Source organism: Carettochelys insculpta, chromosome 11 (genome assembly GCF_033958435.1).
Source record: "Carettochelys insculpta isolate YL-2023 chromosome 11, ASM3395843v1, whole genome shotgun sequence".
Taxonomy (NCBI): domain Eukaryota; kingdom Metazoa; phylum Chordata; order Testudines; family Carettochelyidae; genus Carettochelys; species Carettochelys insculpta.
Window position 1 is genome coordinate 21,620,944 of NC_134147.1, and position 11,271 is coordinate 21,632,214.

At 48.6% G+C, this 11,271-nt stretch overlaps 1 protein-coding gene across 2 annotated transcripts in view; it reads right to left on the bottom strand.

Annotated features, from left to right (window-relative positions):
- Positions 1 to 11,008, bottom strand: part of BICD2 (BICD cargo adaptor 2) — a 144,170-nt gene extending 133,162 nt beyond the window's left edge. The window contains exon 1 of one of the 2 annotated variants that reach the window (XM_075005003.1): positions 10,295 to 10,932. In XM_075005003.1, coding sequence (XP_074861104.1) covers positions 10,295 to 10,534 — 240 coding nt within the window. In that variant the 5' untranslated portion in view covers positions 10,535 to 10,932. Of the gene's footprint in view, positions 1 to 10,294 lie in introns of both variants that reach the window. The other variant, XM_075005002.1, reaches the window with a different exon arrangement.
- Positions 11,009 to 11,271: the final 263 nt, after the last annotated feature.

Sequence of the window (11,271 nt, forward strand, 5' to 3'; positions counted from 1 at the left end):
AACATAGTTCTACCAGTCCAAAAGCATAAGACACATTACCTTCCAGGTCAATAAATATTTCAGACCATATCTCAAATACACACTTATACCTAATTCATATTAACTAAACAAAAATGTATTTAAAAAATAAAAACAGAACCTATTGGGTAAAAGATCAATACACATGCAGACAAGCTGAGCTCTTGAGGCTGCGATATATAATGGACATGATTTTGAAGTTGCCAAGCATTCTTTTAGAGGTAGTACTTGGGCCATAGTCCAATGCTCCATATTCAGGATAACTCCAGCCAGTGACTGGGATCTTAATCCTTATCCCTTAGGCTTCCCCACTGGATGAAACCTCAAGCAGATCAAATATAACAAGATCAGGATCCAAGGGCCTTTTATATACTCCTGAGTAAACACCAGGCTTTTGATGTAACCTTCTGTTTCCTAAACATCATGGTAATTAACATAATTTATCTATTAAAGCAGTTTATTAAAACTTAGACATCGCAATAATGGAATTCTCTTACTTCAGATTCATCTCAATGTTAATACTCCGTTTTTCTCTCTAAAGCAACAGTTATGAGAGACAGGAAGTGACGGTTTACATGGTAATGATCTATAAGATAGAAGTCAACACTAATATTACCTCTAATTTCTAGCAAGGCAGATTTGCATTTCAAAATTCTAGCCTAACTAGCCTGGAATGACCTTAGTTACCATTTACATTCCTTGCTCACCTGCCTCTACTGGTTGACTCTGGGTCATTTGGCCTGGGATTGTTTAACCCTTTCTGGCCACGTGTCCTACTTGGCACAAGAGTTGTTGAAACTAGAACACAGTGATATTAACAATGTTTTTTATAATCATATTGTAATCAGATAACACCATAGCACTTAAATCTACTTACTGCAGTACATGCAGTCTGGTAACTCAACAGCTGACAGTCTCTGCATACCCTTCTCATTCTCGTGGGACTCCGGAGTGAAAATAACTTACATTTCTTACAGGTATAAGTTGAACCCGTGCCAGATGAGAGAGTTTGCCAAACCACAGGTCAATATTGTCTAGCAATATTACCAATGCTTTCACAGCATACTGAGCTCTTAGATGACATTTCGGGGTAAATTACAGCCAAATGACAGCACAGAGAACTGAGAGCCAGGACTGGTGGCTGGAAACAAACCTTGGGGGACGATGGGAAACTTGGCCACACCCATGATAAGTGGATATCTGGCTGACTAAAATCATGCAGGACTACGGATGCTGCCAAACAGGAGTGCTTGTGCTAAACTCTCTGTATAGTGGAATCGCAACCCCTCCCCCTCCTTTGGCAGGGCTGAAGGTCACATGCCGGGGGGTCTGCCATACCCTAGTACCTGTAACAAATTGAAGCATAGAGCAGAGTGCAGGGGGGCCCTCATGGCATGGAGGTTTGCGGAGTCAGGGTGCAGGAATCAGGGCTGGGGGTGTGGAGAACTCAGGGCAGGAGGCTGGGGGCTTGAGGGGTACGCAGGAGTCAAGGCAAGGGGCTTGGGGTGGGTATGTGTAGGGTGGAGCATAGGGTGGGCAGCTTGTGAAGTCCCAGCTGGCGATATTTGCCTGCACTGCTCCTATTTCCAACCCAATAGAAGATTGGGGGGGGGGGGTGAACATAGGCATGAGAAGGGAACTAAGATGCAGGAGGAGGGGAGTGCTGCAGCACCCCAAAGCGCCTGACCACAGACCCTGCCTGCCGGGGAGCTTTGTTTACAGCCTCAGCTCTGTGCGGGGGGAATGAGGGGTGAGACAAGGGCAGAGAAGGGGTAGCATTCCCTCGCAAATCTCGGCCATCCATGGGCACAAGAAGTTTTGTTACATGCACTCAGGCATGTGCAAATGTGCACCACAATAGAAACATATGCTGCACACAGAGGGAAGGGCCCCTCTCCTCCAGTAGCGGCCAGCACAGTAGGTCCAGCTCCTGGACGTGGGGGTGGGGGGAGACACTGCCTGAACTCTAACCCTCAGCCCCAACTTGAACCCTTCCAAAACAGAGCCACCTTCTGCACCTCAAACCCCTACTCCTCAGGCCCAATCCAAAGCCCATACCCCCAGTTCAGAGCCTGTACCCCCTCCTGCATCCCAACACCAAGACCTGAGCCCCTTTCTTGCACTACCACCCCTCATCCCTGGGCCTGCCCAAGAGCCCTCAGTCCCTCCTGGACCCCAGCCTGCTTCCCTGACCTTCAACTCCTTCCTGTATTCCAAATCTCTCAGCCCCATCTGCCAGCCAGGTGCCCCCCCTCCTGTGCCCCAAATCCATCATCCCTGGAGTCCCCTGAACCCCAACCCTCTGTCGCAGGCCTGAGCCCCCTCCTCCACACAGAACCCCTTAACTCCACTCCTGACGCATGAATGTTACATGCCCCGATGTGAAGAGGAAGTGTCACAAATCCCCGCCACATTGGTGCGCACAACAAAATTCATTCTACTCAGGGTGGGAAAAATTAGCAGGAATACTACTCCAAGCCCTGATTTCTAAGCACAAGTCAGCCCAGCTCTATGAAGGATGTGGCAGCATATTACATCTTACAGCCTGGGAGGGAAAACAAAAGTATCCGTGTGGGTGGAAGGAGAAAGAGACAAGAAGATATCAAAGGAGTCATATTTCCCAGCTCTTACATTAGAAACTTTGACTTTTCCTGTCTGGATCAGATGAGATTCTGACATTCATCTGGGTGGCAAAAGTTTATTAATTTGTGTCACTTCCCTCCGTTAAGGTCTTATGGATCATATTTCAAACACATGTTATATTCCACTGTTGCTTGGTTACCGGCTCTGAACAAACAATTCTCACATACGGAGAAAGAAAAAGCAAATGAAATGCCTGGAGAATGAATCATCCACTGGAAGTTGTCTTATGGCCCCACAGCGCAGCAGATTAGTCATAACCTCACATACAGTAGAGTGGAAAAGGAAATGGTGAACCGATTAACTCCAGCTCATTGAACTGCCCCCCCACCACCTTCACCCACTAACCACCGTTCTTAAAAAAAGGGACCCTTTCCAAATCACTAGATTTTACTTTAAGGATATAGGCTTGTGTTTTCACTGGGGCAAATTTAACCTGGCACCATTCCCCTAAAATTCAGAGTCACACAAGCAGGGCATTCGGCTGGGCAGCTTTTTGAACAGTCATTAAAAGCTGTGACTCACAGCTTAAAGATTCACTCATACCCTCCCCCCAGATAAATCCGTACAAGGACCATGAGAATGGTTCTGTAATAGTCTGCTTGCAGACATCCCAGCATTAGGGCCGGCCAGGGTTTGACTTTTCACAGAGGGAGTGCAAGTCACAAAATATGTGGCTATCTGACATGCCACAGCAAAATCTTGTGCATTGGGAAAGCATCCGCCAGGCCCACACCATTGTTCCCGGTAACCTGTGCACTTGTGCAGCAGCTCCGGCGAGATTCAAATGCTGCCCAGCTGATTAGCAGGGTGCCCACAGCTATGTTTTTGTTACTAGTGGTGGTGCACTTTTGCACATGCCTTGGTGCACAGAGAAAAATTATTCCACACATGGATGAAAAAAATCTACGCTTAGGTGGACAAGATTAGATGGAATATTGCCCCTCACTGTTTCCCCCAGCTCATCTGACCCCACCCCTGTGGAGCTGCTTGTACAAGAACACTCCTTTGTACCGCAAGCTTCCCAATGACTCTCCCTCACCAAGGAAGCAAGGGGAGGTGCCCTTAATGCTGACAGTATTTGTTCCAATCAGCGCTAGTTTACACATTGTCAGAGAAGGAAGTCATCTGATACATTAAAGATAAAAAGGTAGACTATGTTCGTAATGCTACTGAAGTGTGGCCTAGTGGTTAGAGAACTCCAGTGTCCTAGGTTCTGTTCCTGGATTTGCCCACAGTTAGCTACTCAATCTTTTGTAGCTAACACACAATGCAAAACTTACATGAGTACTCGCTCTGACTAGGCAACACGTGTTTCAGTGGTATATTAATATATGTAGAGATTTGCATATATACACTAATATATAGAGAGACGTGTTACACACACACACACACACACACACCCTTGGCTGTGTTTTGCAGCAGGAAGCCTACAGCCTGATCTACAGACACTTTAATCATGTATTAACCGAGTACTGTCACTTGCCCCAAATTATCTTGATGGTAATATATTATGCCGGCTTTGTTTGATTTAACCAAGAAAGTTTCTAAATATAACTGAGAGTGCACAGTTGGATTATGTACCTTCACTGAGCCAGAAAGTTCACATGTGAGAGAGAACACATGCAAAAATTGCAAAGCAAGAATTCACAAAAGAAAAAAAAAAAATGATCTCCCTGATTCTTTTCAAACAGACCTTTAAATTAAAGAAGAGGGATTTATTTCTCAATTTTCATGAATTGCCTTCCTCCTTGTCTTACCTTTGCTGAACAGCAAGCATATTACAAAGTATATAGATAAGAGATTCTTTTAGATACCTTGCCCTATCATACCTCCTTGCTGGCCGGGCCTGTCTACTAAACATCACTACTTCCAACAGAGATGAACCCCTTACACATTATGTTTGAATTGTTTAACTAAACAAATAATTCCAGGTGCATCTGATACACTACTGAGAAGGCAATTGCAAGGTGCTAGATGACAGGTGTAGGGGAGGTGAGAAGTCTTAAAGAAAACAAATGCCAGCTTTGTATTTTTATGATGGGTCTAGCATAACCTGTAAACAAGAAGTAAGACAATTCCTGTTTTTCTTCCCCACCCCACACACACACTTAACACTATACTCTTTCAGACTCCAAGGTTTTTAAAGCAGGCACATCATTTCACATGCATTTTTTGTTACTGCATATCTATGCTATGAATTGTTTATTACTGTAATCATGTCTGTGTTTGGTGAGAGATTTAAACATGAATCTAACTGCACAGAAATGGACTTAAAAGCCAATAAAAAAAACCAGCTCTCAGAAGCATCCCAGTTTCATACATGAATTTACAGCTACCTATAAATCAAAATGACATCTCAAACACAACTCAGAGTACCGTGCAGAGCAGCTATCTACTTTTCAAGTCAATGCTCCAATACACATGCTCCCATAAATCATCCAGACTGCCAATAATCAGACTCTCAACTCCAGACAGACACTTGTGAAACCAGGGTTCATCCTGCAACCTTCACTTGTATAAGTAGTCTTCGCTCAGGCAGGGTAGCCTGTGTTAGCTATGCTACCAGATTTGTTTCAGACAAAGGTTTGCAGGATCACATCCCAGCATAATAAAGCCCTTTTATTACTTCACCCTGGTGTTGCATTCAAATGTGATGCAATATTTAACTGCAAGAGGACTAATTATTTTTCCCCCCTCCTCGTGCAATCCCCAAGGAAATCAATGACACACTGCATTACAACTGCATAATGAATGTTTGAAATTGATTCTGCATTACAGAGCCTAGGTCATAAGTCATTACCACCTCGCTCATTATGTTCAGCAGTGGAGATCACCTGCACCTGTTTCCAGTTCTCTTAGGTGCCACTGAATGAAACAATGGATCAGTGTGAAATGCAGCACAAACTAACACACATGCAGCACATAGCTAGATCTCACCACATTCAGATGGCAGCATACACGAGGGGAATTCCATGCATCACCAAGGGCCCTGAACTCAAAGCAGGGGCTCTAGATGGGGAGACCGACCTGAGGGAATGCTTGAGGTCCAAATGCTGAGGTCACCTCCCCACATAATCTGTATGCTGCTGGAGAGAGCTGGGGATAGAACTGTTGGAGAAGTAACTATACAGCTCCAATCACATTAGCAGCTGGGATGTGGGCAAAGCAGCGGTTCCCAACCTTTTTGAGACGGTGACCCATTTTGACAGTTCAGTAAGACTTTGTGACCCAAGGCAATTCAAAACCAGGGGGCAGGGGCAAGGTTCTCCCAGGAATTTTGTTTTTTTAAATAAATCTTGATTCTGTTTTACTCCCCTTACACATTTTTACACCCCATGAAACTTTCACCTGGATCCGCCCTTGCAAGATACATAAAAATGTATATAGTTGAAAGGAAATAAAACAATTAATATGCATTCTAAAAAGTTTATTTGCAGGTGTCAGGACAGGTGTAGGTGTGTAGTGGTTTTGTGCGTGTGAGCACTGCTAATGCTGGGTACAGGGTGTGCTGGTGGTAGTGGCTGTGTGCCGGGGCAAGAGTGAGTGTGGTGCTGTGCAGAGGGGCAGGGTATCCATAGCAGTGATGTACGTACATGATCAGGGAGCATGCGTGGTGCTGTGTGCAGGCATCGGGAGGGTGGGCAGTGCTGTTTGCAGGAGCATAGTGTTTGGAGGTGGCACTTAAACCCCTCTCAGCCCCAAACTGCCCCCCCCACCTCACACAAGCTCCACACAATGCTGCTGCTGCCCCCGGCTGCTCCTTCACCAGGCTACCACCTCCTATACGTGTCTCCCCACAGCCCTCCTACTCCCTTCCTCCCCCACCCCGCAGCAGAAATAGGCTGGGAATCGCTGGGGTAGAGCACACTGGCCCAGCAGTGTTACCGAAGCTCTGATGCTACAGGAGAGGAAACGGAGCAGCTTGTAGCTTGGAGGGGGCTAGTAAAGAATCCCTGCCTCCCCCAACTTCCCTGCACACAGCCCATTTACAAAGCTAGTGCTCTCCTCTGTAGTCTCTTAAGGGAATGGATCTTGCCTTGCTAGGTGTTTGCATAGTACCCGAGCGCAACGGGGACTCGATCTCTCAGCACTGCTATAACAACAACAACGATGGATGGTGAAATAAAGGATTGGTTTGATGAGGTTTAAAAGCAGCATGGGGCTGTAGCTAGAGCAGGAGACTCAGAGGCACAATTCCTGTGTTTCATTACAGTTCATTACGTGGCCACTGACGGATCACTCCTGCTCTGGGCAAACCGTCTGCCATCAAGGCCCCTGCTTTACTCCAGCACTAGCTTACGCAACCCAGGCAAGGCTGCGCCCCTTCTAACTTGGAGCCGGATAGGTGGCAGATACTGTGTGCAAATGTATCTTGGCTAAATCTGGGAGGAACCACGTGTTTAAAATAAAAAGGTTACATAAACATGAAGGGGAAAAAGTCCCTTCTGAGAATGCCCAGTGTGCATCTGCTAAGGTTTAGTGGATCCTAATGAAGTCCAGATTCCTTCATAATACCATGAAGGAGCTAGAGAAATTATGTATTGACCCTGCCTGGTCTGACTAAGGGATTCAACAGGGTACTTGGGTTGCTTGTAGGGCTGCTCACATGGAAGGATAGGAGATAATTATAATGCAACAAAAACAGAGCAAAATCCTACTGAATATCAAAGGCAGGAGACAATCTGGGGGGTGAATAACCGCTGATTTGTGGCTTTAAGGGGTCTTCATTTCTGAGGCATTCTACAACATTCGGCAACTGTCTAGCTTTAAGGTGACAAAAAGGTTAAATATCTATCTTCTTCAATTTTAAAAAGATATAACACCCCACAATCACAGACAGCGTGTCCTGTTGGCTACAGCCTGGTGATCCAAGATGCAACAATTCTACTCCTTTTGGCCACTGGCTTGCTGCATGACCTTAGGTAAGTCACATGACTTTTCTATGTCTCAGTTTCCCCACCCTCACCAGTAAAATAGGGAGAATGATGCTTCCCTCCTTTGTGAAGTTCTTTGATTTCTACTGATTAAAGGAGAGCTAAGGACTATTATCTCTCTTCCATGAGGCTGAGGGACACCGCAAGGATGACTAAAGTACCCTGACTATTGCACGCAGGGTGTGACATTTTTCACAGACCTGAATGGTGCAAGTAGGTTGACCTAAGTTCTAAGTGTAGACCAGACCTTAACATAAGGCAAGAGATAACAGACGCATAAAGACAGATTGACAGGAGAGCACCAGAAAGACACTTCCAGGTCATGGAATTTTCACCAGAGACACTCTGCAGCACAAAAGCAATAGTGGGGGAAGCAGATGTTGAAGGAGAGCAAGGGTCCTGGGTTGGAAGGACAGACCTTGCAATGGGAGAGAAGAATGAAAGAGTCCAGGCCGGAGAAGAGTGAGATATGAAGAGACTGAACAACCCTATTGATGGCAGAAAGCTTCATCTGGGGTTTATTTAAACACACTCAGACATACACAGAAACAAAGAGTACATCTATGCTACATGGGACTCAGGCTGCCAGGCTGTTTCATTGCTGTGCAGACTTCCAGACAGGGCCTGTGGGGAGGTGGGAGAGTCCCAGAGTTAGTAAAGAAGTAAGCCTAATACAGACTGACCACATATAAGTGTGTCTGTGGCTTGTCTTCATCTGCCTTCTCTTCTGTGACTCAGGAGCTCCACGTTCTCATGATGTGCATTCAGAAGTTCCTTTCCAGATGCTCCAATTCCCCACTCTCCTCCTACCTGGTCTTCCTTCAACAGCAGTCTGGTCCCTCAAGCCTTGTTTTTCCCCTTCTTGATCCCTAGCCTCATGCAGTTCCTCTGCTTCCCCACACAGTCTGAGCTGACTCCTCTTCAAAAGGTCTATCCTCCTACAGATTTTTCATTTTCACCAGTTTCTCTGCTTTCCCATTTTCATGCTGTGGATGTTTACGTCTCTGGTGCTGAGCAGACTAGGGGAATAGGAGAGCACTGCTGCTTTGACTCTGTGCCTTGGCAGAGGTGTCCCACTACATGGCAAGAGAAAGACATACATCCAGAGCTCAGAGAAAGAAATCTCTCTCTCCACTCTGGGCTGGAGATGGAGGGAGGGCCAGGGCCTTTGTTAGTGGGGGGAGGGAGAAAGGGGGAGGAAAGGACAGGTAAATACACTGTTGTCCCCACCTCTGGCTGAATAAATCCTCATTGTAATTAGCCTATAATCCCAATGTAAAGTGAAGTCATCCTGCCAATCTACCCTTTCAGAAAATTACCTCCACCCAAACAATTAGCAGAAGATCTCTTCCCTCACCCCATTCAGGTGTTGGGGGGGAACTTCAAAGCTTTGGAGTCTGCATTTAGCCCTAAGTTTGACAAGCCAGCAACAGCAAGGAATTTGAGTTAATGCTGACACTCCACCACCTTCCACTTTAATGCTCAAAGACCAATTGTTTGATTTATGTTTGCTGCCAGGAAGCTCCATGTCCCATGCATGGCCAACACAGCATGTCAAGAGGCTCAGTAGAAAACAAATTTTGGGCATAGAGCATGGTATTTCTACACCTATCATTGAGCCACTCATTCATTGCAGGTCTCCACAGATTTTTTGTTATAAGGCTAACTTATTAAAGAACCATCAGCTCTGTACAGAAAAGATCCTATGAATGCTCAGTATTTAAATATCAGCAATTCAGCCTTTTATAAGGCCTACTGCTAAAAAATGATGCACCAGCCATTTCTCCATTTAAAGAAGTAGTAAACCTCTGTACTTAGCTGGGGAAATGTATTTATAGTACTAAGATACTCATAGGTCATCCCCCCCCCCATATGCTTAAATGATTATATACAAAAATATAAACCACCACCTTAATTTAATTTCAAACCAGTGTATCTTTGGAGGGATGGGAAAGATGAGAAAAACCTGATTCAAATATCGATTTGCAGCCTTAAAATGCAGGGAACCCGGGTTTTATCTGGAGAGCACAGGACTGGACACCCTTCTGCAGCAAACAAGGGACTTGTGGTCTGAAACATCCGTTCTCCCTTTCCCCCTGCGAGCATCACACACAGCGACAGACCGGCCCTTGATCTCCCGAGTATTAACCGCAAGTCTCCTCCTTCCTGTGCATCGCGCCCAGCTGAGCGAAGACCCAGCAGATGTCATGGGAAGGGCACAGGGTCTTAGAGGAATTGCCGACCTGCCCCTTTAAAGAGCTGCAGATCATTACGCCAGCAATGATGAGGCCGGATCTAGCTGTGACACTGCATTGGGCATCATGAGGATGATGCGCTCCTTCTGAGCTGGAAGAAGCCAAGCTGCAGCCGCTTTCTAGGGCGGGGGAATGACACCGCTACCGCCTGGCACAGCCAGGCGCAGAGCAGCCGGGGACATGCACGCCCCGAACCTCATCCGGTGCAATGCGTCCTCTGCGCTCCCGGGCCACCTCCCCACTGCAGAGCTCGGGGGACTCTGCGGGCAGCAACGGATCCGTCCTTGCGGCCGCCCCAGGAGAGGTGACCGGCCCCGGCCTACCACAGCGGGTCGCTCAGCCCCACTGAGCCTCCTCCCAGGAGTCACCCCGAAACGACTGCCCCCCCCCCACGCCAGGAGCCGGGCACAGCCCCGCGCGTCTCCCCCCCCACCCCCCGCGCACCTCCTTCAGCTGCTCCATCTCGGTGCGGATGGTCTCGTACTCCGCCTCCAGCTCCTCGTACTGCTGCTTGAGCTGCTGCTTCTCCTCCAGCACGGCCAGCCCGTACTCCGCCGCCTGGATCTTCTCCCGGGTGGTCTCGCCCAGCTCCTGCGAGAGCCGCTTGAGCTCGCTCCGCAGCCACTCGGGCTCCGACTCCATCACCAGCTTGGCGTACTCCTCCTCCTCCATGGCCAGGGCCATCTGGGCCAGGAGCGGCGCCTCCCCGCCCCGTCCGTCTGTCCGTCCGCCCCACGGGGCAGCGCAGCGAGGGGGCGAGCCGGGCAGCGGGGGGACGGACGCGGAGCCCTCAGCAGCCCCGCTGGGCTGCCACGGGCCGCCCTCCGCCAGCACCACTGGGCCCCGCTGCAGCGCTGCCCGCTCTCCCGGCTGCCATGAACCGGGCAGGGCGCTGGGTTGGCCGCTTTCGTCCCCGGCTGCAGCCGCCAGCCCCTTACACCATGTCCCCCGCCTCCTCCTCCGGCAAGCAAGCAGGCAGGGCGCAGTGAAATCATTCAAAAGGCACGGCGAACCAGCTGCCTGCCGGGCCGGCTGGGGCTTGTAGTCCCGCTTCCGTCCGCTCCCAGCCAACGCGCGCCCAAGAGGACTACGAGTCCCACAATGCACGGCGCGGGCAGCCCAGCTGGAAGGCAGCCCAGCCCTCTCGGAGGAATTCGTGCTGCGAGGGGAGGCTGGCACCGGGGCTGTGTTACGATCGCCCTCAGCGGCGGCGGCAGGGCGGTCGTGGCAGTGACCCCTACAGGCCGCGGGAAGCATTGGTGGCTTCCTTCTGGCGGGCGGGGGAGGGCAGGAGGTGCTAGGTGCTGTGCTGCTTGCAGAGGCTGTATTCATTGCAAACCCGGGGAGTGGGGGGGTGTCACTTCCTCAAATCAACTGGACTCGGGCACCTAAACTGCTTTGGGAATGGGACTCTTTGTCTG